Source organism: Equus caballus, chromosome 1 (assembly GCF_041296265.1).
Source record: "Equus caballus isolate H_3958 breed thoroughbred chromosome 1, TB-T2T, whole genome shotgun sequence".
NCBI lineage: Eukaryota > Metazoa > Chordata > Mammalia > Perissodactyla > Equidae > Equus > Equus caballus.
In genome coordinates this window covers 6156881-6183544 of record NC_091684.1, presented here as the reverse complement: position 1 = coordinate 6183544, position 26664 = coordinate 6156881, and the positions used below count along the sequence as shown (strand labels likewise).

The 26664-nt window shown below is 52.3% G+C and overlaps 1 protein-coding gene across 19 annotated transcripts in view; it reads left to right on the top strand.

Annotated features, from left to right (window-relative positions):
- PTPRE (protein tyrosine phosphatase receptor type E) overlaps positions 1–26664 on the top strand; it is a 171607-nt gene that overhangs the window by 136821 nt on the left and 8122 nt on the right. For 10 of the 19 annotated variants that reach the window (XM_023637050.2, XM_070251874.1, XM_070251828.1 and 7 more), the window contains 12 exons: positions 3839–3929; positions 8359–8435; positions 9123–9159; positions 11108–11205; positions 14646–14765; positions 16043–16206; positions 20370–20505; positions 20746–20895; positions 21238–21331; positions 22441–22517; positions 23361–23495; positions 26172–26297. In XM_023637050.2, coding sequence (XP_023492818.1) covers positions 3839–3929; positions 8359–8435; positions 9123–9159; positions 11108–11205; positions 14646–14765; positions 16043–16206; positions 20370–20505; positions 20746–20895; positions 21238–21331; positions 22441–22517; positions 23361–23495; positions 26172–26297 — 1305 coding nt within the window. The remainder of the gene's footprint in view (positions 1–3838; positions 3930–8358; positions 8436–9122; positions 9160–11107; positions 11206–14645; positions 14766–16042; positions 16207–20369; positions 20506–20745; positions 20896–21237; positions 21332–22440; positions 22518–23360; positions 23496–26171; positions 26298–26664) is intronic. The other 9 variants (XM_070251996.1, XM_070252063.1, XM_070252020.1 and 6 more) reach the window with 1 other exon arrangement.

Below are 26664 nucleotides of genomic sequence, written 5' to 3'. Positions count from 1 at the left end.
ATTTAAAAATATCAAAATGAATGCAAGAAGTCCATGCACAATGACAAATAAAGATAAGATCACTATGACTGAGTTTTCCGCTTGCCTCAGGCTCCAACATGGCTTCTCACCATACTGTTACGGGTCCTAAGTTTGAGATTTTGGTCATCATGGATTTTTTGCATTAATTCTGATTATTTTTTAATGTGGCGTTCAAATAGTATTTTATCTTGACTCCTGAGTTTTGGAGTACCCCTTTCAATTTTGTACCCAGAACAAGTGCCTCATTCCCCTCGCCGTGCCCTGCCTTCCCAGCTGCCCACTGGAGTCCCTTGGCTCCATGAAGGGTGGGTAGAGGTATGGCGTGATGGAGAGCAGTGGGCTCCAATCTAGCAGCATGGAGCCTGGTCCTGGCTCCGCGGCATGGTAGGCAAGCTGCTTGTTACTTTCTGGACCCCAGTTTGTTTCTCTCTCAAGCAAGGGGCAGCTGTGTCCCAAGTCACCTCTGTGGGGCATCCCTATTCTAAGAGCATTGGAGCTGCCAGGACCAGCCCATTCTTGGCTCCAAAGATGGACACACTTGAGATGGGCCCTCACTCCTCTTCTTTCTCTTTTCTTGCCCACTGCCCTGAGCAACTCTCCCAGAAACTGTGACAGGGAGACAGATGGGTCTCAAAGTAGTCGATCCAAGTGAGCGTGGACATTTGTGTGTTGCCAATCAAAGCTGAGGTGAACTTGATGAGGATAAAGAGGGTTTGGTGCTGCGGTCGGATGATCAAGGCATGAATGCAGGAGGCAGCCTGCCTGAGTGCCTGTCCCAGGTCCACGCCGCCAGCCTGGAGGGCTCGGGCAACTTAACTCTGCCTCAGTTTCCTCATCTGTGAAGTGAGGGCACTCCCCGCCCCAATAGATTGTCATCACATGTGCAGGAGGTGAGGTCTGTGCCCAGCTTAGCCCAGTGTCTGCACAAGGGGCGTCCGGAGCTGCCGACATTTGCAGGAGGGCTTCTGTGAACGTCCCTTTTCGCAGTCTTCACCCTGCAGTGGTAGAACGCTGTCTTAGCAGAGTCCGTTCCCAGGCCCCTGATTAAATCCCTGCCAGTGAGTGCCATTCGGGCAAGGAAAAATCCCCTCTCCAGCGAGATCTTCTCAGCCTCCATCCTGGCAGTTTCCTTCAAGCCCAGTACCTGGACCCAACCCAGTCATAAATGTTGCAGAAAACCACAGAGGAGGTGTCACCAGGAGAGGTCCCAGCACAAGACACAAACCAGAACCGGCCCCTGGAGCTTGCTGGACCTGCCTACCCCTGACTCCTTGTCTATTTTTCTAATTTTGCTGCTGCCTGCCCAGCACAGCGAGGAGGGGAGGGAAGGGAGCGAGGCTCACGTGTGCACTCATTGAAATGAAATCTCACCTCGGACAAAAGAATAAACCTTCTTCAGCCAATTTATGTAATCAGACAACCAATCACAGGGTATTTATCTACCACTTATTAAATGCATGGCTCATGGGGCATTGCAGGGTGACCCAGCTACAGCAGAACCCTCCGCAGGTGCTGTCGCATTAGCCCTGAGCAGCTCAGAGGTGTGAGTCCCCGGGTAGATTGAGAGCAGGAGAAAGTGCTGGGCCAGCTCCGTGCAGCCAGTTGTTCTGTGTGCTTGCACATAGGCTCTAGGTCTGATGCACAGAGCACTTTGCTGGCCTCATCCTGAGCAACGCTCTGAGCAGCCCACAGGGCTGGGTATTGACCCCCCATCTCCATATTCCAGATCTCGAGCAGCTGGTGGGGCCACGCGATAGGCAGGTGTCAGAGCCAGGTCCATCCTCGATACTCAGACCCCTACAGCCATGCCACCCTCCACACCACAGCACCTCACCTTCCAAGGAAGAGTGGGGCTTCTCGGGGTTTTGTTTTTTAAATTTGTTATTTTTAATAGACTTTATTTTTTATTTTAGAGCAACTTTAGGTTTATGGAAAAGTTACGCAGAAAGCACAGAGTTTCCATAGACCCCATCTCTCCGTGCACTGTTTCCCGGATTATTAGCATTCATGTGCTCCATTTTTTATAACTGGTGAACTGATATTGATACATTATTACTAACTCAAGCCCAGAGTCAGAGTTCCAGTGTTGTACATTCTATGGGTTTTGGGTTTTGACAAATGCATGAGGTCATGCATCCACCATTACTGTATCATGCCTCATTTTTATTTTCAGGACTGGGGTTAAAAAAGCTTTTGAGCGTGGAAAAAGAGAAGGCCCTATAATATTATCACCAATTTCATGTTTAGGTTAGCTCAAGGTCAGTGTTAACACAGCTCTAATGAAGAATGGAGAACTTGAGGAGGAGGAGGTGCTGGTCTGGTGGAGAACTGCCCATCAGCCTTGCCAAGGTGCCCACCAGGCTAGCTTCCACACCGGCCTCTACCTGTGGCCATCGGGTTTGGTGGCCCCAAAGCAGAGGAAAGAGAGCACCCGTTGGCAGGGGCTGAGTCTGTGATGGAGCAGTGCCCCCACCCGGGATGGGAGCTCTGGGCACCCGTGGGCAGCAGGTCTGATGGGCCTGACTTGTGGCGTGACCAAGCCCAGGGCCTGGGCTTTGACCCAAGGGTGCACTGCGAGGCCTGTGCATGTCTCCTGGGCACTTACAGGGCACACACGGAGACCCTTGCTTTTCTGCCCACTGGAAGAAGTGGGCACCCTCCTCATGGTCCAGGTGCCAGCTCGGGCCAGGCTGTGGGTTCCCACCCAGTGTCTACCACTTGCTAACCAGGTGAATGTGGACAAATTTGCAACCAGTGGGGGTTCGGTGTCCTTATCTATAAAACGGGTGATCCTAGTGTCGCCTAATAATAGGTGAGCTGTGAAGGCCGAGCAGGTGACCCAGCTCCCCCCACAGTGCCTGGCACATCATACACACTCAATAAATATTAATACTATTGACTTGAATTCTGGTGGCCCCCGGTCCAGCCAATGGTCAGGTTGAATGTTAAAGGATGTGACTTGGGGTTCAAAAGGCTCTTTCCCACTGTGTGCAGCGAGGAGCTCACCTGAGCGCAGAGGGGGTCCCAGCAGTGAGCAAACGCAGGAGGACAGCTGGAGCCAACAAGAATCGAGGGTCTCCAAGTGGTGGAAAGAGCTAGAAGTCAGGACACTTGAGTTGACGACCACTGTGACGCACATCAGATATAGGGTCCCAGCAGAGCTTCAACTTCCTCATCCGAGACAAAAGGAGGAGTCCTTGAGGTGCTTCTCAAACTCAGTGTGCATGCAGGTCCCCTGGGGACCTCAGTAAATGCTCTGCTGATCTGGGGTGGGGCTAAGGGTCTGCATTCTCAGCGCCCCCCCCAGCTATGCCTGTGCTGGGCCACAGAGCGCTCTTTGAGACTGCAGCAAGGGGAGGACCATGTGAAGATCCTTTCTCCCTCATCCCCCCGCAAAGTCACAGTCCCCCTTTCTAACTCCTCCCACAGGTGTCCTTGCTCCTCCCATCTCCTGTCAGAGCTCTGTCGTATTTGTGGAGTGCCTGCTCTGGACCACGACCACTGGGCCCCCTGGGATTTGGTGGCAATGCTCTGGCCAGTCCCTGCCTTCATGCAGCTTAGGGTCCAGTTATGGGGTCATCATTTTGTCCATCTCAGTTGACCCCACTACACAGGGTGCCCTGAGGGAAGGTGGGTCTGTGTCTCCGTCAGGTCTCTGCCCGGTGCCTGGCACAGCACCTGAGGCAGAGATGGCGATGGACAGGAGGTAGTTTGCTCAGAGACATGTTTTCTTAATGCCTGTGCTCAGTAGGGAAGCTGACACAAACGCTGCGTTTGGATTCATCACGTTTAATGCTAACTCTGCATTTTCTTCTAGTCTCTGCCATCTGGACACATACAAGGAACTTTTGAACAGGCCAATAAAGAAGAAAACAGAGAAAAAAACAGATATCCCAACATCCTTCCCAGTAAGATTTTCCTTTTTTGCACGATGGGTGGTGTTGTGACTAAACTCGCCATTCCCTTGCAGCTCCCGGTGACTGTGCCTGTCCAGGCAGCATGGCCTTCCGGTGCCCGGAGGAGATCAGGGACCTGTGGCTGCATAGCTGCTCAGCAGGTGCCCCTGGGAGCCTAGGCACCCGCCCCCACGTGGGGCTTGGAAAGCCTGTTTTATCATGGGTCTGGCGGCAAAGCCTGTGTCACCGTGGAGACCTGGGCTGCCCGGGGGCCAAGAGGGGTGCCGCCTGCACCAGCTGGCAGGGCATCTCCTGTTGGTTCCAATCCTGAGCCTCGGTCTAGGGCAGCTCGTGGCCCTGGGCATCTCCCTGTCTCAGACTCAGTTCTCTTGACCACCAGCAGCAAGTCCCCGGGACCAAGGACAGAAATGACAGAATAAAACCTGCAGGGCTTTGGCAGCTTTGCAGGAAGGCTTAGAATCAACCTGATGTTAACCCCAACAGCTAAAGGTGGCCATAGGCTGGGGAGTATGGGCGCCAGGGAGGTGGCAGGGCCAGGGAGATGGCAGGCCAGGGAGGTGGCAGGTCAGGGAGGTGGCAAGGCCAGGGAGGTGGCAAGACCAGGGAGGTGGCAGGTCAGGGAGGTGGCAAGGCCGGGGAGGTGGCAGGTCAGGGAGGTGGCAAGGCCAGGGAGGTGGCAAGGCCAGGGAGGTGGCTGGTCAGGGAGGTGGGAGGTCCGGGAACAGACAGATCTGTCCAGGGGCACCACTGGATGGGCTGTGTCCTGGGGGCAGCTTTCACAGCCTGCTGGCACCAAGACAAACCTGCAGAGTTCCAAGCTGCCTTTGTAAATCTGGCCCAGGGAGGGTTGGACATCCTTCGTCCAGCCTGACCCTTCCTGTCAGCTTTGCCCATCAGGCTGACAGAATGGCAGCCTAGGAAGGCTCCACTCAGTTCAGGTTTGAATCCTGAACCCGAGGCCTCCCTCCCAGGCAGGCAGGTCCTCCTGTGCTGCGGGCCTCAGCAGGTAAGCTCTCGGTTGCATTTTTAGAATTAGAATCAAGTCCATCTGCTCATAGTAAGAGAAGACTGGCCAATTTGTGTGGTCTCTGGATTTTCAGCACTCGATAGAAATAATTCTTTCCCATTTTGCCTGCATTCATGGGATGTATATGTGGTTTTGCAGAGCCCACTGTGAGCCTGTGATCCAACTAAAACTAGAGAAATGAAGCCCATATCTTTCCTCCAGCACGTATGTGGAGAGGCACCAAGGGAGGAGCAGGGGGCAGGTCAGGAAGCTGCTGTGGTCATGCAGCTGAGCGTAAGGGTGGCTTGGACCACGGTTAGATTCTGGACACACTGGGAAGGTCGAGCCTGGAGGATTTGCTGCCAGATTGCCTGTGGGTTATCAGAGAAAGGGACGACGCAAGGTAGGTGGCTTGTGTAGCTCAAAAGAAAAAAAAACCATGGCAGGAGGTTTGGAATCTTTGGAATAATTTGCACCAAATAAAAATCAGGATATTTATAAATTAACATCTATTATTAGTTTAATTAATTAGTTTATGCATTGACCTGCCAAATGTTTTTTTGAGGACCTACTCAGTGCCAAGCACTTTCCTGTGTTCCTTACCTGCATTTCTCTCTTAATCACTAAACCTGTTATCTTTAAAGGTAATATTTACATTGTTAACTAAGAGTATTTTTGGTGGAAACTCCATGGCAGCAGAATTAATGACCAGATGTAGCAATTACCTGCACTCCCCCCTCCTCCCAGATGTTATGGCCCAGGTTGGGCACTGCCTCCCTGGAGGGTCACCAGCCTGGAACAGCAGGGCCAGCCTCCTGCACTTCTTCTCCAAGTCGTGTTCTCTGGCTTGTGCTGTGGAAGTGAGCTGGCCTTTCTGCCAGGTACAAACTTGTTCCAGGATACAGAACAGGCCTTTCCAACCTCCCCCATAAATTCTCTCTCCCTCTACCCCAGGGTGAGGGTCCTGCCCAGCCCCTCCTGGCCCAGGAGCACTGTGCCAGAGGCAAGTGAGGTGCCAGCCGTCATCAGGGACAGGGGACTCTGCCAGGATGTGACGCATTTCACACTGGTGGGACGTTGGGTTTTACAGAATGGTGGAATGGAGATGCTCAGGATGCGCCCGGGGTGGCCACCTGGGTGGCATCTGGCATTTGACATCAGCAGGACACAGACTGAAAGAGAGGCGTGTCTGATTAAACCGAGCCATTGGCCAGAGATGCCGCAGCCCAACTGTGGGCCCAGGATGGGAGTGGGCTGCATCATGGGACCTCATGTAGATGGCACTTGGGTCTGCTCCCCACGCCCCTGGGCTGAAGGACCCTGCTCGGACTCAGGGTGGGGTTAGGGTCCACAGCAGCCCATGCGCCTTCGTTGCCTCTGCTCACCTTCCCCAGCCGAGACTGGCTGTAAATTTACCAGATTGATGAGACGCCCCTGGGCTGGCAGCCCAGTCATGGATGTGGCTCTAGGGAGCCCTGAGGACAGAGGTCAGGACGCCCCGTGTGTCCAAGAGGCTGGACAATGGAAAGCCTCTGTGGCCGGTGGCAAGAGAGCATCCTCTTTTCTGGAAGAACACCAACAGCTGATAATTTTAGGAAATAATGTTTTGAAAGCGAAGTGTGACTTTTTAAAATAAAAAGACAGGAAGCTCTTAGAAACTGCAAGATTCTAAATCTACCCAGAAGGCTATTTTTTACGCTCTGCTTTCTATAGCTGTCCTCAAAGTGTAAATTATTCCAAATCATTTTCAACTAGCTTGATGCATGCTCAGCCAGAGCTATTTCTGCCTCAGGGTTGTCAGCCCTGGGCAGGAGGGTCTGCCGGCCAAGTCCACGAGGACTGTACGTGTGGGGTTTCACACTGACTGCCCTGTGTGGGCCGTGACTGTCCCTGAGAGCCAGCAGCAGGACAGATCCGGCCCAGTGATATGATGCCCAGACAATGGGTGTCTGAGGTCACCAGCTGCCTTCCGGCTAGATGGGAGACAGCCGTGATCTGGAGTCTTTGTCCCAGGCCCACACCACAAACACACCCTCCTCAGTTAGTTTCAGTCTTGTGGGGACTTGGAGGGGACAAGACAGGGACAAGGACACAGAATTATTCAAAAGTTAATGCAATAAATACATGTGAAGTCCCCACCATGCCCCAGCCTCTGTGCCCAGCAGCGTAAGTGCCCCCCGGAAGCAGCTCTGCCCTGGGTCCTGGGCTGAGTCTGGACAGCCCTCGGGTGTCTACTCCTGATGTGGGCCAGCGCCTGAGCACCAGCACAGAGACCAGGGCTGGCCACCACACCTTTAGGGGCCTGTGAAGCCATCTACTTTCTTTTAAAAGCAGAAAAAAATATATACCTAATCCTTCCTGGATTACGTTCATCTTTGTACTAACATAGTTATAAAATAAAATTCTTAATATTTTTATAGAAGAAGGGGTCCATGAGGGCAGAAGTGACAAGGGCCCAAAAATGTCATAATGAGACCCTGGTTGAAACCTCCCCAAAGTATGCATACATATGCACACCCCACAAACACACACAGACACCACACACTCACACACAGAGTACACACACACCACATTCACACACCCCACAAACACACACAGACGCCATACACTCGCACGCAGAGTACACACACACCACACTCACATATCCCACAAACACCCATAGACACCATACACGCACACACATAACACACTGCACACACACACACCATATTCACACACTCACACAACCACACACACACACACACACACACACATGAGCAACTGCTGGTCAGTCCTCCCACTCTGGAAAACTGCTTGTACCACAAGCCAAAATCTTCGGAGCAAATGGCCCATTATGCCCAGTCCAGTCTTGTGTGAGTCCTGCCTACCATCCAGCTATGGGGCAGTCCTAAAGATGAGGACGGGGTCGGAGACCCACGACCCTAATGTGCACCTGTCCCCAAGTCTGGACAGCCCGGGAGAGTGGACTCCAGTTCATCTGTTCTGAGGTTCCCCTAAGTGCACCTTCACTTTTCAACATTGGGGCCCAATTGGGGGTCCAGAGAACATGGTCCTCACAGCGTAGGGTCCCAGCACATCCTGCTGTCCTCTTTCTAGTGATGATTCAGCAGACCCCACTCCTGGACACTGAAATTCTCACCTCTGCTGTCGTCCCACCGGTTTTACTGAGCCCTTGTTTGGGGCCTGGCACCCTGCTCGATGCCAAGATACCGGGTGGGATAAAACAGATACATTCCCACCCTCCGATGCCAGGGGTCTCATGGGAATGTTTAAAGGAGCGTGTCTCTGCCTGCATGGTGGCCGGGGAAGACCTGGTGTGACCTTTGTAGCATTTAGTACTGTATGTAGATGAGAGAAATCTCCAGAAGATGGGATTCCCTCCTCTAATGTTATGGGTTTGTTTGGTTTTTGCAGATGATCATTCCAGGGTGACTTTGAGCCAGCTGGATGGGACCCCCTGTTCAGACTACATTAATGCTTCATACATAGATGTAAGTCTGCCCTCTGCCTGGCCGCTGCCCAACGTGGAGCGCGTGCCTGGACCACTGTGGGGTTGAGTGTGAAACATAACTGGTGGGCGCTTTCTTCTCTGGGACCAGGATGTAAATTGTCACAACCTCCCTGGGCAGTTTGACTACAAGCACAGAGAGCATGAACGCATCCAGGCCTTTTGAATTAGCAGCTGTCTCCAGACACTCATTTTCAGAAAGCAGGGATAGGCACCAAGGATGTTCATTGCAGCATTGTTTATACTACTGACTGAACAGAACAGGAGGGAGTAGTTAAATAAGTTGTAGTAAAACCATATGCGAGGGATTGTTAAGAATCCATTTTAAATTGAACCTTAAAAGATCATTTAATATAAATTACAAAATTCTCATAAAAATATGATATAACAGAATTTGTACATATTTACCAATTAAAAATAGATAAATGTCCGTGTGTCTGCTTGTGTGTGTGTCTGAGAAGGTATTCACAGAAGAAAGACTGGAGAGGAGTATACAAAAATAGCATTTGTTATTTCTGAAATTACTGGTGAGTTTTCGTATGACTTTTTTCTGTGTTTTCCAAGTTCTCCATGATGAAGAGGTATTACTTTCCTAAAAACACCAAAAAAAAAAAAATCCTTTCAGCCACGATAATTCTGAAAAATTATAAATCTGATTTTATTTTTCCAGGGTTACAAAGAGAAGAATAAATTCATAGCGGCTCAGGGTAAGGTTTTTATTAAGTTACTTTCAGAACATAGTTTTGGTAGAATGACGCAATGGCTGTTTCCTTGTCTGATAGCAGCGATGCAGCGGATTTCTTTCAGCTTTCTGTGTGTGTGTCCTGCTACATTCACTTAGCCTCATCACAGTATATCCAGCCTTCCCCACAGCCCATGGGATGCAAAGATGTCCTGAATCTCACAGAGCCTTGGGAGAGGTTGTCTCATTGACCAGGGGCAGCACCTCTCCTAGAGCTGGGGAGGAAAGCAAATCTCCGGCCCCACCCCAGATGTGCCGTATCAGAATTAGCAGTTTAGCGAGCATTCCCGGGTCATTTTGCACATTAGACTTTGGGAAGCAGCGTAGTGTGAGATGGTGAAGCTCATCCTACGAACACGGCTTCAAAAGAGCAGAAGAGTTGGAACCCCCGAGAGTATCTTTCCCCTCCTGTGGTCATGGCAGACAGACAGGAGCGTGTGGGGCATCTGTCGTTTACAAGTGTAGGTGTAACAGACATGTTGGACTTGCATGCACACCATGTGTATGTGTAGACAGAGAAACAGACGCATAACCATTTCCACACCGGCATGATTCAAACTCAGGGCACCCCGTGGTCCAACAGTCGGCCATTCCAGAGGGTTGCCACTTGCATTAGATAACTCCGAATTTCTCTCAGCTGCTGAGCTCCACGTGCTTCCCAAGTTGTTGGTATTTTGGGGGGAGGGGAAGTGAGTAGCTTTTCAGATGCGGCCATAACCATGAGGATGCTCTAGACATGAAAGCATGCCCTTAACCTTGCATATAATCACCTTGTGTTTTTGAGTACCTTCAATCCAGCGTATCATCCATCACCCAGAGGCTGTCATCCCCAGGACTTGGTGCTGGGGCACTCAGGCATCAGTGGCCCTAAAACTAGGTTTCCCAGACTTCCTCACTCTTAGGCAAGAGTCTCCAGAGCAATGAGTCCTAAAATTCAGTGTACATCAAAATCACCTGGGAGCTTGTTAAAAATGCAGATTCCCTGAGTGATAGGGAGATGCACATACACGTGCACCCAGTACATCAGGAATGAACTGTAAATGTCAGAAAACCTGACAAACATTAGCTGACACAAATAGAAGCATCTTTTTCTCTCTTGTAAGCAGACATCCAGAGGAAAGCACCCCAGGGCTCGGGCAGCAGCTCAAGGGAGAGGGACCTCTTTATCTTTCTGTTCCACCCTCCTTAGCATGTTGCTGTCATCCTCAGGGCCACAAAATGGCTGCTGCACCTCCAGGCACTGTGTCTGTATTCAGGCAGCAAGGAGAGCAAAGGGCAGAGGAATTTCTTCCAGGGACACTTTATCTTTTGTTCAGATCCCCTCCCCAGGGACCTTAGCCCACATCTCACTGGACAGCAAGGAACTATCACTATCTATCTGCAAGGGCAGCTGAGAGACAGACCGTTACAGAGGGAAGGGGGTTAGATGTGGAGGGGGAGGCGGTCAGCCTGCACTCGGTGCCTGTCTGTCACACACACAGGCACAGACACACATGTCCATTCTGATTCAGCAGTTCTGGAGCGGGGTCATATTCTGAGGCTTTCCCAAGCCCCTGAGTGACCAGAGACCACTCTGACACACAGCTTTAGACCCGGCTCCCATCCAAACACCCCTTTATTGCCTGTGAATATAATCGCCCGACTGGGTCCAGTTCTTTATCTCCAGAGGATTTCCCAGCTGCAGCAGGGGAGCGGGACTGTGGCAGGATGGGATGAGGAGGCTGGCGACCTGCTGGTCCCCGCCAGCCCTCTCAATTCTGGAATTCTATGGGGCATGAAATAGGCCAACCAGCCCTTTCATGCCTCCAAGAAGTTGGGGAGCAGCCGTCCCACAGCCCGAAGTCCGGGGTGACAGGGGCTGGGACCCGCAGTGACTCCCTGTGTCTAACTTTGGGAACATCCTCTGCTTACAGGCCCTAAACAGGAAACGGTTAATGACTTCTGGAGAATGATCTGGGAGCAGAAGTCTGCGACCATCGTCATGTTGACAAACCTGAAAGAAAGGAAAGAGGTGAGCCCAGCCTGACTCACTGAGGCCTTGCTTCTAGCTGCCACGGCTCGCTGGGGGCGTGCTCACCACTTCCTTTTCCTGTTTCTCTCCCTCTTGTCACTGCAGAAGGAGAAACTAACCCTCGGTAGCTCACAGCATTTTTATTGTGAGATAAATTCCCTGTGTTGCGCATGTCTCGCTCTTCCAGGCTGTGACACAAAAGTGATGCAAGTGCTTCCTCTTTTCAGCCAAGGGTCATCTCTGGCCAGCCCATCAGCCCCCTTTGTGGTGGGAACCATGGACTTCAGAATTTAGGTTTTGTATTTAGTATATGTTGGGCCTATAACATGGTGGGCCTCAGACTGTAAGTAAAAATGATTTCCTGCTTGTTGTCCAGACTAGAGAAACGCATTTGAAAAACAAGGTGTCTTGAAAGACCGTTGCACGGTCATCCCAATTCAGTTAATTAGCTGTTTCTAATTCAGAAAGCAATACTTGTACATTATAAGAACTTGAAACCTCTATAAAGAAGAAAGTTAAGCGGCTTCATTTTCTAACTGTGACCAGTACTCAGGAGCATCTGCTCTCCCGGACAGGCACTGCCCCAGGTGGGGGTGCACGCAGTGAGCCAGCGGGCCAGCCCCACCTCCTGCCGTTTCTAGTGCACAGTGAGGGGCAGGCGCCAAACCCAAAGCAGAGAAATGTAGACTGTATCAGGAGGTAACATAGAAAGTAACGGAGAGGAACAGAGACAGCGGTGGTCCAGGAGGGGCATGCCAGAGGGCCCAGCGGGCTAAGGCCTGGTGTGTGCCTGGCACGGGGCTCAGCTCGGCATGCGGAGATGCAGAGGTATTTCCATGCCTTCCAGTCATCCACGTTTTAGCTGAAGGGACACAGAGCCTATGGAATAAACTGGGACACGGTGTGACTGCAGTTCTGGAGGTGTGGGGGAGGGCAGCCCCCTGGGAGAGGACAGGGGTGGGAGTGCTTGTTTAGAGGGTGATGGTGGTGCTGCCTCTTAAAGACCAGAAGGAATGTTACTAAACGCAGCCAGAAAGAACATGGGGGCAGAATGACCAGAAGTGCTTTGTGGAGAGGGGACCTGGCTCCCATGGGGGCTGTGGGGGCTGGGAAGTGGGGGACCCTTGAAGGGTTTTCCAGCAGTAAGCAGGGCCCTGTGTCCTAGGAAGTGAGCTCACTCTCCAGAAGGAAGAAGAATTGCGAGCTGGAGGTAGACTCGCCAGAGGTGGGGAGACTCTTCTCTCGTGTTCTAGCGTGAGGGCCAGAACAAAAGTGGTGGCCAGCAGGCCAAGAAGAAGGCTGGGCCTGGTAGGAGATGTCTGTCCTGTTGGTCCCTGCCTGGGGCCTGCCGGTGCTGGCACCAGGCTAGGTAACAGAGGTGCTGCTCTCTGCCTCTGCACCCCGCTGCCACTCGCTGGTGTGGGATACTGGCCTGCCCCGGGGAAGCCCAGGCCGCGTGCCTAGAACTTGGGGGAGGGCCCACCCCGCCCTTTGAGGGCAGGGGAAGTAACAGGCTGTGGGGAGCTCAGCTGGGGTGCGAGGTGGGAGGCCGGGACCGCAGGCGGGGCAGGTCATGAAGGGCCCTCGTCCCCCAGTGGTGCCACCTTCACTAATTTGTTCCACGCTGAAAAGCACAGGAAAAAACCTCCAACCACCATTTCCGGTGAGGGATGGGAGGGAGGTTTTTGTTTTGTTTTCCAGGCAGTTGGGACAGGGCTGGGGAGGGCCTCGCTTCTCTGCGTGATCCTGCCCTGGCTGTCCTCTCTCACTGGAAAGAGTGACAGGAGGGGGCAGGGGATTCCCAGCAGGAACACTTAACCCTTCCTTTGCTGGAGGGGCCGTGGAGGAGGGGCTGTGGCAGGACCTAGCCCCCAAAGGGGAGGCAGATGCCTCGCCGGTGGCCGAGGGTCCCCTGGCACCGACAGCCCACTGGGACTGGCCTCTCAGGGGTCTTGTTTACAAACATGAGACCAGAGCAGAAGCCACAGCCTCGGGCCCAGAACGCCCCCATCTTCCTCTTCAGTTAGTCTGTTGCCACGTTACGTGACATTTTCTCTCTGATCAGTCTCTGAAGCCTCCTACTGGATTTTTCCATTTCTGTGACTCAGAGCTGGCCTGCTTCTGTATCTGGATTTTCACCATTTCAGATGAAATCATTTCTCAATAGAGTTCCCTTTTTCTTGATTGCTTCTACTTCTGTTGTGGTCTCCTTGGCTTCAACATCCTGCCCAAGGTTGTGAAAGGCAGCTGCTCCGGCATCTCATGATCTGACATGGAGGGAGGGGACGGTGTCTGCTGTGCAGACGAGAAGCCCAGGGCTGTGAACACAGCCAACAACACCAAGCCCTGTGGGGCCTCAGAAACAGCTCTCGGGTCCCAAGTGAGAGTCTTTTAAGGCAGGAATCTTGGGAGGGTCTTGAAGGTCCCCAGGAGGCCAAGACTGGCCCAAACCAGGATCTTTAGGAGTTTGCTTCTCCTCTGGGTGCTTCAGAGACACCCAGAGCCAGGATGTAGGAGGGGAAGTTGTCCTGTGAAAGTTGTCCTGTGGGTGTCATAACACGAGTGCTGGGCTCTGATAAACACCCAGCTGCCTTTTGTTTTATGAGGTTGTTGATCCTGTGACTAACCCCGTGGCTCTGCCACTCGTGGCAGCTTCCAGGATGAACTGTGGGATGTCTGGAAGGCTGTGGGCTCGCAGGGCCTCTTCTGAGGCACGTTGAGCAGGCCTCCTCCCCGGTCAATGGTCCTCGTGCATTCACGTACTCCGTGCTCAGGGAGGACCTACTATGGGTTAGGCGCAGTGGTGCCCCCGTCCTCACCCTCAGGGAGCTTGTGTAGGGGCCATTTGTAGTTTGAAGGGAGGGAAGGGAAAGAAATCAGCCTCTTGGTAACACTGCGCCCATCCTCTGCATCAGCTTCATCCTTGTTGGAGAAAAGGAAGAGCATTAAGTTGACCCAAGTTCATTACTCTTCATCAGTGGACTAGAGTGATACAAAATAAGTTTGTCCTTAGTGAGCTGGGCAGAAAAACCCAGGCAGCTGAATCCGATGGGCAGTGTTTGGGGAACACACAGTCCTCAGGGCCTTGGTGTGAGCCCTGCCCCAGCCCGAGGGCCACTGTAGTCAGGTTCCCGGCTCTGGAAGGAACGGGCTCAGCAAGATGGTTCAATAAATACGTGGGGTTCGTAAATGGATGAATAAATGAGCCATCACTGCTGTTGAAATCAGAGAGGGTTCTGGTTACAGTCTCAGGGCTGCCCTTAACCAGCCGTGTGGCCTCAGTTTCCCCATGTGTAAGATGGAAAACATACTGTCCCACTTCCGAGAACTGTTTAACTCAAACCTGGTGAGTGTGAAGCCTTGTCAGTGGCGGGGACGGGGTGATGAGGCGATGAAAGGCACCCACAGAGCTATTGAATCTGTTAAATTATTCCCTGTAGGAGAAGTGCTATCAGTACTGGCCGGACCAGGGCTGCTGGACCTACGGCAACATCCGGGTGTGTGTGGAGGACTGCGTGATTCTGGTGGACTACACCATCCGCAAGTTCTGCATCCAATCAGTAAGCATTTTAAGTTCCTGACTTTCTGGGATGGCACTTCGTCGAGAGTGCAGTGTCGAGAGTAAACGCACGTCTGCATTTTCTAACGTGAAGAGGCTCGCCCTCCAGCATTGCAGTGGCTCTCGCTGAGTGGGAGCTGAGGCTGGAGGACGTGCCAGACGGGCACAGGAGCAGGCATTAGTGGGCCGAGGACGTGGGCCTACAGAGGTGGACCAGACACAGGGGCACATGAGTCTTCAGACAGTGCTGGACGCTCCTGGCTCCCAGGGACTATTCTTGGGGGAGGAAGTCGAGTCAGTTGGAGGGGTAAGGGGTGGGGAGGTCCCCACTTAGTAGCACATTATCATTTCACACACTGGACTAGTGAAGTGGGGTTTTTTTTAACAGTTTCGAAATTATATCGGAAGCTCCTCATTTTTCACACTTATTTCCTGCTAGTTGCCCCCTCCAAAAGGATTTGTCAGTCTTCAATAAAGATGCCTGTATACAAGGCAGATGAAATAGAGATTTAAGAGATAAAAAAAAAAAAAAACCTAGAAAAAACAGAAAGTCATGTTATCAGGAATCAAAGGTAGAATGATGAGCGTGGTTAGATCACAAAATATGAGTCTGAGGTTCCTAGAAGCCACAGTGAAAAAGTGAAGATGAGCGTTATCAGTCTTAGTGTCCCCTCTTGCCTCCTTCCCAGACACGTGCCCACGCACGTGCACACACACACACTTCCAAATACACCGTATAACCTTCCATGGTCTGGGGCAGAGGACCAAACTCATGGGCTCTCGGTGATGAAAGCTGAGTGAAGCTTTGAGGGAGGGTCAGGGGAGGGTCTCTTACAGGTCGGCCAACCACATCATCTTTTTCCCCCAAATTAAGACACTTTTGGGAGTGAAAGCATGTGCTGTTGGTAATTAGGTAGGACCACAGGCATAAAGTGGGACCATCAAGGCAAACTGGGATGTGGCCACCCTGCTTACCACTGGGGTCCATGAGCCCTGGGGCTGGCTTTAAGGATGTGTCTGGCTGCCCGGAACCTGCCCCACCTGATCCTGGGACGAGTGCCCGGGGGCCCTGCTCTGCTGACCCTCCTGGCAGCTGTGGTGCTGTGTCTGGCTCAGGGCATCCTGCCCTCACAGGCCCCTCCCTGCCAGAGTACTCACAGCTGCCCATGACCTAGATGGTGGAGGGGGACCCCAAGCAAGCATCCTCAGAATGTGATGTTGGGGGGAGGAGGCGGTGGGGCCGTGCCGTCCCACTCACGTCTCCCCGCATGCCCTCAGCAGCTCCCAGACGGCTGCAAAGCCCCTAGGCTCGTCTCCCAACTGCACTTCACCAGCTGGCCCGACTTCGGAGTGCCTTTCACCCCCATTGGGATGCTGAAGTTCCTGAAAAAGGTGAAGACACTCAACCCAGCACATGCTGGGCCCGTGGTGGTGCACTGCAGGTATGTCCGGGCTGGGGCCACAGGGCAGGGCCCTCCAGGGAGGACTTGGCCCCTGGTGGGAAAATGACCAGTAGACCAATATGTCGGGGTTGGCAGAGGGGCAGACAGGGTGAGGTGACGGCACCCCGCCCACTGTGAACACAAGCCCACAGTTACTAGGTGGCAGCTCAGAGAACCCACAGGGTGAGAGCTGGAGGGACATCCAGCCCATTCTGTGGGAGCAGAGCTCTTTCTTCAGTGGCAGCTGAGGGAGACCCTAATAGCCAAAGCAGACGAGAGAGAAGACCGGGTGGATGGTGGAGGTGGGGCTCTAGACGGGTCCACATGTCCTCCCCTCCACTGCCCCTGGGGACCCTCCCAAGTCACCTCCGGGAAAAGATGGACACCATGCTTCTACAGGGAGCCCCTAAGTCTTTATTCAAGAGGGGCTGGGGGCCGCACCCCTGGCACAGCAAATAGCAGCCCCACACAGAGCCATCGGGGCAGGGAGCCCTGGAGGCCTGGGTCCACGGCCCAGGCTGCCCCTGGCCACTGCAGTGTCACCTCTCAGCTGCGGTTTCCTGGTCTGTAATGGGACGGACAGCCTCGGAGGGCCTGGGGCTCGCATCTAGGGGGCCTTCCCATGATAGAAAGGACTGCGCCCACGTAAGCCCCCACCACTGTGATTATTCCTTAGGTTGTGGAAAAGCAGGTTCTGAAAACGATCACTTTTACCAGAACACGTCTCCCCCTACCTGTGCACGCCCTGGTGTCAACCGGAGGGTTGTTTTCACGTTGAGATTTATTTGCTCCGGGCTCTCTGAGCCGTAGAGACAGGGCACATTAACCCCCTCTGTGGCTCATGTCTAAATGCCCAGTTTGGCTTCTGCAGAAAATCGTGTACCTGAAAAGGCCTTGGACTTCAGCTTGGTTGACTGGCTTGTGCACGTTTTGTTTTTTAAGACAAAGACACAGAGACCAGGAGGGTCCCCTTGCTGAACTCCCTGTCCTCCTGCAGATGCATGGTTAGAACCCAAAAACGCTGGCTGGGACCTTTCTCCACCCCTAGCCCAGACCCTTTTCCTCAGTGGCTTCTGCTGTGTCTCTAGCTGCAGAGGCAGGGAGGTTTGGGGGTGAAAGCGGGGGAGGCCCCTGGCATCCTGGCCAGGGATGGGATCCTGGATCTGCCCCTTGGGAGCTGGGAGATGCTGGAGTAACTACGCATGAAGTGAGTGAGGTCTGTAAGATGACTCTTCCGGGGCCTGCACACTCCTCCCAGCAGCTGCATTGGAACCGGCTGGGGTTGGGGCTTCACCCCGCCCACAGGTCTTGCTGGCAGCTCATGTTCTTGCTCAGACTTTATGAAAGCCAGCGTGTCCGAGTTGCTTCTGCTGAACACCTGTGTGGCAGATTCAAAGCACTTGTGTCACTGTGCGCAGGTGTCTTTTGTCCCTGGCGGTGCCAAGATGCTCAGAACAAACCCATCTGTACAGCTGGAAACTCAGTATCTAATCAAAGTGCCACCCCAGTGAGCAGGGCCTCCCTCAAGAGGCGGGAGGCGGACACAACCCTGCACAGAAGTGCCTGGCAGGCCTGAGTCCATGCACAGGGATTTCCGTCAGACCCCTCAAAGATCGGGTCCTGCGGCAGCTGAGATGGTGGAGACGTCCCTGGGTAGCATGTTATCAGGGTGCAGAGTCGGAACTGCCCTCAGCGGGAGGAGTTACTGGCAGGGGAGCTGCGTGTTCAGTTCCTGTCGGCTTTGCAAGTCCCTCACAGCCCCGCCTGTCCCTGCCTCAGGCCCCTGCCATGGGCAGCTGGCTCAGCTCTGGATGGCAGAGACAAAGGGGCGGCCACTGTGTGGGTCAGGGGGCTGCAGGGAGCGGGTTCAGCTCTGTTCTGATCCCTCCAGATCTGTGGTGCATGTGAAATCTTAGTGAATGGCCACTGTCTCTCCTCCTGCCTACCCCCTCCTTACCAGAGGTGCCCGCGGCAGGTGCGCTGGCCATTCATCCTTTTTCATCCTTGGCTCCCTCCGTGGCCATGAAGCTCAGCCTTTCCCACTGAACACAAAAGCTGCCTCTCGGTGGTAATGTTTTTCTTCAGAGCTGCTCCTGCAGCTCCTGGGTTCTCCTTCCTTCTTTTATCTTCTGTCTGCCACCAGGTTTTTATGTATGGGAAATGGAAGGAGTGGTACCCTCCCTCGCAGGCTTCCCAAAGCCCTTCTCTCCTGGGTGTGCATTCCCCACCCAGCTGAGCCCCCTTGAGACGCCCGGGCCCCCTGTGGGCAGGTGCATGGTTCTGGGCACTGCCTGATGGCGGGTCACGTGGTGACAGGAATTCCCACCAGGAGTCCAGGCCAGCCAAAGCCACCCAGGATTAGGGAGAAGGTTCATGTGGGCTGAGCCCCTGAAGACTGGGGGTGGGGCTGACTTGACCCCCTCACCCCTCCACGTTCATCCTCACAGGATCTCCACAGCTCAAGGACAAGTACGGCCTAGGAGCCTTGGCTTTGTGATTTCCATCCCTGCTGCCACACTCGCCCTCCACTTCTGATTCCCAATCACTTAAAAAGAGCCTGCAGTGTACACCATGACGTCCCTGTAAAAACAGCAGGGTGGGGTTTCTCTCTGCAGCTCTGAGCCCCCGTACCAGCACCCAGCAGCCAGCAGGAAAGGCCACCTGGCCTTGGACTTCTCATGGCGGAACCAACAGGCTCCCTTCCCCACCCCCCGACCCCCCACCAAGGGCCGCCTCTCAGGCCCTCTCCCACATGCCCTTGGGCCAGGAGGATAAAGGGGTCCCTGAGCAGCTCCTGGGCTCCCACAGCCTTCCAGCTGGTTGTGTTCTAGCTGCCTTCACAGGCCTGTGGGGTGGGCGTCCTCCCTGGCTCTGCCCTGAGGATTTTCTCCAAGTCATAGCGTGAAGAACCAAGACTCCTCAAAGGGCCTCCCATGTGTCACCAGCTCTCCCCAGGGGAGGGATGACAGGGGAGTCCACCCCAGGGGAACGGTCTTCACTGTCTGTCCTCACACCGCTTGGAGCCTCGCTGGGAAGAACGGTACCACCCTCCCCCCCCAAAAGGGGAAACTGGGGGGACTTCATTCATTAAGTTGTGAGCCTTTTTGTTAAAAAGATCACTTCCTTTTTTTAAAAGAGGCCCATGCTGGTGGCATGGTGGTTAAGTTCGTGCACTCTGCTTCGGTGGCCTGGGGTTCACTGGTTTGGATCCCAGGCGTGGACCTACCCACTGCTCATCAAGCCATGCTGTGGCAGGTGTCCCACATATAAAGTAGAGGAAGATGGACAGAGATGTTAGCTCAGGACCAATCTTCCTCAAAGAAAAAATTAAAGGTTCATGCTTCAGGGGCTGGAAGGAGGAAGCTCAGTTCAGCCAACCGGACCGGACTGCCCTCCGTGCTTCCCCAACTGTGTCTTTTAGATGCTGTGCCTATGAGTTTGGGCCGTGAGGGGTTAATACGTTCAGCGAATGTTTGCTGAGCCCATCTGTGTGCCGCTGGGTCCTGGTGTGGGGGAGACAAATGTGAAGGGCCCGCACTGGCTGGTGGAGACCCAGTTGAGCAGCAGGCGGGGCTGCAGTGTCCTGGAAGCCCCGTGGGGCTGCACTGGGAGGAAGGAAACCCAAATCCAGAGTGTCGTCGAGGCCGCTTCCCGAGGGAGGAGACCTCGCAGTGGAGACCTAAGGGCCAGCTGCTTCAGCCAGCTCAGGGGTGAGGTCTGGGACTGCAGAGAGAGCAGCTGGTGCCTCCAGTTCCGCATGACCTTGGGGCAAGGGCCAGCACACCTGGCTGCCGGGCCTCCTTTCTTAGAAAGAATCTGGAAAAGCTACAGTAAGTGTGACATTTTTTAAAAAACCATTACCTATGTGATAACAAGAAGACAATATTTGCTAATAGAGGAAAAACGATCCATACAGTCTCACTCAAAGCTTCTTAGAACAGCTCTTTTTGCAGTGCCTGTTAAGAGTTTCTACGGTTATTAGAGGAGCCACTTGAGATCATTTTTTTAAGACCGCAGTGCCCTCTGGTGGCCTCACTATAGATTTGTCCTTTATTAACCAAGGAAAGTTTGCATTAGGTGATGTGTCCGCATGTTGTCAGGCCCCGTCATTTACTTTGTGGGGGATGTGACTCACGACAGGGCATCTTTGTCTTTCCCCGAAGCGCGGGCGTGGGCCGGACAGGCACCTTCATAGTCATCGATGCCATGATGGACATGATGCACACCGAGCAGAAGGTGGACGTCTTCGAGTTTGTATCAAGAATCCGCAATCAGCGCCCTCAGATGGTTCAAACGGATGTGAGTAACGCCTTCCCCTGGCCCAGCCGCTTGCGCTGGTCTGAGCTTCGCAAAGCAAACCCAGACGCCTCTGCCACCCCGGGACTCTCCCCCAGAGGGTGCTTGCAGGGGGGAGCATCCTCAGTAATGCCAACTGGAAGGTTATGCTTACTGAGGGCCATAAATGGTCATTCTGGATGGCCATTCATCTGACTTCTGTCCCCAAACCGCCTTTCCTTGCCTCCTCTGGGTCCCCTGCAGATGCAGTACACGTTCATTTACCAAGCCTTACTGGAGTACTACCTCTACGGGGACACCGAGCTGGACGTGTCCTCTCTGGAAAAGCACCTGCAGACGCTGCACAGCACCGCCACCCACTTTGACAAGATCGGGCTGGAGGAGGAGTTCAGGGTAAGCGTCCACTGGCTCTAACGGGAGACGGGCGGCCGTTGAAAGGAAGCTGCTTTCGGTTGCTCCCCTCTTGAGGGACCGACCCCAGAGAAAGCAGGGGAGCTGTCCCAGCCTGGGGCTGCGCAGGGAAGAGCTATCAGTGGCTTTCCAAGCTCTGCAGCAGCCCATGCAGGAAATGTGCCGTGCATACATTTCTATTTCCCACAGTTCAGGAAATGTCTGGCGATGGAGACAGACGTTTCCTCGTAGCAGGTGCCCTGACAGCAGTACTGTTAGAAGGCTGAGCCATTGCTCAGGAGGGGCAGCGTTTTAACTGCGTGGTTGCGTCCTTCTTGGCTGCAGAAGCTGACGAACGTCCGGATCATGAAGGAGAACATGAGGACAGGCAACTTGCCCGCAAACATGAAGAAGGCCAGAGTCATCCAGATCATCCCGTGTAAGGCAGACCACAGGAATTCAACCCTCGAGGCAGGGTGGGGTCAGGGCAGTGCCCTTCGGCTCAGTGGCTGAGAATTCATTAACCACCCATGGCTGTAAACCAGAGGTCAAGGGCAGGGCACCCTCTGGGCCCCGGCTAACAGCTCCTGGGGGCTCTGTCTGTCCAGTGTTGGGAAGAGAACATCCACCTGCAGCAACGACTGACCCAGACGGTGCTGTGTGTGTCAGGCGGGCAGGGTGGGACAAGGGCTTAGAGGCGGGAGAGGGAGGACTTCCCGGAACCAGAGAGTGGCGTCAGGCATGACTCAGGCCCTCCTGAATCCGCATCTCATTCAGTCCTCCCCTGCGCTTGAGTGGAGGCACGGCACCCCCTTGACACAGAGCGGGGGCCCTGGCCAGGCCATGCAGCAGGGCCTGAAACGAACTCAGCTGAGCGTTCCAGGAAAAGGTTCCAAGGCAGGCAAGAAATGGGCGGGGTGGAGTTGGGACACTGGCCTGCCCCGAGGTCTTGGGTGAGGGACGGCTGGCCAGCCTGGCAGGGCCACGGAGGAGCAGAGGCAAAAGCAGGCATCTGAGGAACCTCAGAGGGAAGCGGGAGGGCCCCGCCTTCAGGAGAGAGGGAGTGCCTCCTTCCAGACATCTCTCCGAGGACTCCCAGCTTGCCACACGAGCGTGATCGTATACAGACTCGCCTCCGTGGTCACACTGTGTGTAGACAGTGCGTGGGGCTGAGCGAAGCCTTCCTCAGCCTCAGACCCGGGGTGGTTTTGTGGCTGTGATGTCCCAGGCCGGCTACTCCGGGTGCCTGCCTGGCCACACTCCTTTTACTCCTTAAATGCAGCATTTTTAATGCTTATATTTTGGTATGGATTACTGCAATTCATGACAAGTGAAAATGATAACTGGATTATTTTCAGAGGCCTCCTAACAAAACACAACTTCCCTGGGCCACTTTAATTAACCTCTCTTTTGAAGTAAACCATCCAGAGTTGACTTTCCTTGGTGATTTTATTAATAAGTTTTATATTCTGGGAGCTTGCAGTGACAGATTCAAGCTTGCAAGGCGAGACGGTGTTTGTGCTGACTAAAGGAACATGCTCTTTGCAGATGATTTCAACCGCGTGATCCTTTCCATGAAAAGGGGTCAAGAATACACAGACTACATCAACGCGTCCTTCATAGACGTGAGTACGGGGCCCCGGCTGTGCCTTGCGAGGATGCATGGGTCCTTCATCTGTGACCACACAGACTCTTGATTAACTCCTTTTCACAATCACAAAGGACTGACATCCCTCCAGAAATCCAAACCAATGCATGAGGAGAATTACTGGTTTAACAAACAGTAATGGACTTTGGAAATAGAGGATAGGGACCCACCGCTAGGTTAATTTGCTGTTTTTTCATTCTGCTTTTAATACATAGTGATTTTTCTTTTACGTCTCTGTGAGGCACCAGTTGTACATTGGTGCCTTCTGTCACGTGGTCTGTGTAACACGTATCGCGCGGATGGTGCGATTCTGTGCTCAGGGCGCAGTCACAGGCCATCTCCGTGTGCGGTGCAGGTAGCTGAAGGGTGGGTGGGAGAGAACGGTGCAGCCCAGTCTGTGCTAGAATTTCTGTTTGCAGATGAGAAAACTGGGCCAAAGGTCACTTGGGCCCAAGTGGAGGAACTGGGCTTTGAACCCACTTCCTGTAACTCTACGCCCAGGCTCTTTGCACCCCAAGGGTGCTAACTTAGCTGAGACACATAGGAACACCATAGAATCAAAGCCACCAGGTGCTTTCTCAGGTGGCCTTGGAATACCTATTCAGAGATGGCTCAGGTGCTGCAGGTGAGATAAAGTGGGCGTCCTTACCTGTCCCTGAGTGTGTGCACCTGTGCATGTGCCAGCTGGGGCTTGGCTCAGGCTGTGGAAGCCTGGAGAATATTTTCCCTGATCTGCCGCAGGCTGTGCTAAACTCACGTGTCCTATAGTGGGACCGGGATGGATGGAAGTCAGACCTTAATCTCTGCTCCCCTTTTGAAGGGCTACCGGCAGAAGGACTATTTCATCGCCACGCAGGGGCCCCTGGCACACACGGTGGAGGACTTCTGGAGGATGGTGTGGGAGTGGAAGTGCCACACGATCGTGATGCTGACGGAGGTCCAGGAGAGAGAGCAGGTCAGCGGCACGCCCAGCTCGGGCCCTCCAGGGTAGTGCGCGCACACTGAGGTCCAGCTGACCTGATGTGACTGCACCCATTCATTGCGAGCGTCTCACCTGCTGTCCTTGGTGAGGCCGGACCATAACCAATGAGGAGGGAGAGAGCTCAGAAATGAAAAAGATTCCGTTTCACCCATTCTTTCCTTTTTGGTCATTCGTTACCACCCATTGGCTTTTGTGCTTAACCTCCATTTTATTTCACCTGCCTTGAGATTCCACCATTTTCTATGTGCCACAGATACAAATTTGATCACAACCTGCTGAAGAAAAACACATTACTCACTTCTTCCAAGACATAAAGACATAGGCATTGATATATGTACCTAATTAATTTTGTCCTAGTTGTACTGAGTTAAATGTTTCCCTTTTTCCAGAGATGCGTCCATGGCCTTCGGGTATTGTATTTATTTAATAACATAATAAGTCCTCGTGAACCCACCATCCAACTGGAAAACCAAACTTTTACCAATACAGTACATCGATCTAGGTGCTCCCCAAGATGTAAGCACTGCCCTGAATTTGTGTGTTGATTTCTTTGCATTTTTTAAACAGCTTTATTGACATATAATTCACATACCATACAATTCATCTTTTTAAAGTGTACAATTCAGTTGTCCTTAGTATATTCACAGAGTAGTGCAACATCATCACTATCTAATTCCAAATCATTTTCATCACCCCAAAAAGAAACCCCACACCCACGAGCAATCATTCCCCATTCCTCCCTCCGCCTAGCCCCTGCGACCACTAATCTGCTTTCTGGCTCTGTGGATTTGCCTGTTCCGGACATTTCATGTAAATGGGATCATTCAGCATGACTTTTGTGATTGAGTTCTTTCACTTAGTGTAATGTTTTCAAAGTTTGACCATATTGTAACATGAATACGTTCTTCATTTTTTTTTGACGAATAATATTCCACTGTATAGACAGACCACACTTTGTTTATCCCCTCATCAGATGGTGGACGTTTGAGTTGTTTCCACTCTCCAGCTGTTATGAATAATGTTATGAACATTCATGTTCAAGTTTTTGCTTGGACGTATGTTTTCATTTCTCTTGGGTAGATACCTAGGAGCGGGATTCCCAGCCCATATCATAACTCTACACTGCAAACTCAAGGCATTTAACATTCTGAGGAACTACCAGGCTCTTTTCCGAAGTGGCTGCCCCATTTTATGCTCCCACTAGCCACGTACAAGGGTTCCAATTTCTGCATCTCCTTGCTGACATGTATTATTATTTGTCTTTTTGATTAAAGCCATCCTAGTGGATCTTTTCTTTGCGTTTTTAAAAACCTTTTTATATCATTAATCAGTGCCTAAAGAAACTCATGTTCAGTTTTGCTTGCTTTTGAACTTCTTATAAAGGGTACCATCACAGTCTCTGCTCTTCTGGGACTTGCTTTTTCCACTCAAAATTATGCTTTTGATACTTTTCTGTGTTGATGCCTGTAGCCGCGCTTCATTCATCATTCTTTCGTTCTGTTCCACTACACAGACTATACATCCTACATCTGCTGACTTGTCCCCCCTCCTGTCAGGGGCATTTGGGTTGATTCCATTCTGTTGTTTTACAAACAGTGCTGATAGTATATTCTCATACATGTCACATGCTGAATGAGGAACAGTGTGTTCCAAAGAGACACAATGCCACAGTGGACAGCGTGTGCAAGTGTGAATTTGCAAGCTAGCTCCGAATTGCTTCCCAGGCTGGTTGTGGTTTCCAAAGTGGACGCTGGCCATGTAAGAGAGATCATTCATCGACACAGCTAGGGTTGCCAGGCGGCCTCATCTTTGTTGACCGAATGGGTATTAATGTCATCGCTGTGGCTTTGATGTGCATGTCTGGTTCCTGTGAGGTCAGCATTACTTCATATATTCAAATATGGCATGTTTCCTCTGTGCAGAGGGCCTGCTCGTGCCTCTCCCTGTTTTTCTTCTTGATTTATAGGGCTCCTTTACATGTTCTTGATACTAATCCCATGTTGGTTTTATGTATTGCAAATATCTTGTAGTAGTTGATGGCCTATCTTCACTCTCTTAATGACATTTGTTGATGAAGTGAAGTTAATTTTACTGTAATCTGATGTTGCGATTTTTAGTGTCATGGTTGGTTAGCTCTTTTGGGGTCTTGTTTAGGAAATCCTTCTGTTCTTTCTTCTCCTAAGGCTTTCACAGTTTTGTTTTTCACTTTAAGTCTTAACCTGTCTAGGATCGTTTCTATTAAGGTTCAAGGCTACCACATACCGTAGTGCTGGTTGTACACTGCCCAACTCCAGGAGGGGCTGGGGCATTCATAATAGCCCTGGTAGGGTGTGAGTTAGGGATCCAGTTCATTTTTCCCATATGGAAAATCAATTTTCCCAGCTCCATCTGTTGAATAATCTCTCCTTTCTCTCATGTCACTTCTGCCCTATATCAGAGTTCCAAATACACATGTGTCTGTCTCTGGACTCTTCATTCTGCTCCCTGGTCAACAGGCATTAATAGACATTCATATTTGTATTCATATGCTGTTTTCTTAGCCAGACAAAATGCATTAAATGGTGTTGGAGCAGTTCTGCATCATATCATCAAAACTTATAGCAAAAAATTATTTATTACAAGACTTAAAATTTTGTTTGATCTCCCAAGGATAAATGCTACCAGTATTGGCCAACAGAGGGCTCAGTGACTCATGGAGAAATAACGATTGAGATCAAGAGCGATACCCTTTCTGAAGCCATCAGCGTGCGAGACTTCCTGGTCACTTTCAGTCAGGTATTGTTGTCTTTCAACTCTTGCAGACAGAACGCACTGCGGCCATCACTTGGAGTCCGCTTGTCATTGTACCAGAATGTCCTGCTCCTGTAGCCTTTTCCAGGGACCACGTTGGTATCAGTGGTCCACGTGGTGAATAGGGAGCCACGTTATCAAGTGGCAGATCTCCTCTAAAATTTGGACCTCCACAGTCACCTGCCTCCTTGCTGGAGCATGAGGATGGTGGGGCAGAGTGGCGAACTCCAAGAGACATCACCACCCATCCCTTCTCAGGAGAAATGATGATGGCCGGGGCAGGAGGAATAAGGGGAATGGATGAAGTCACAGGGGCCTCTCCGGGGCCTTTTCAGAGCCTCCAACCATCCCC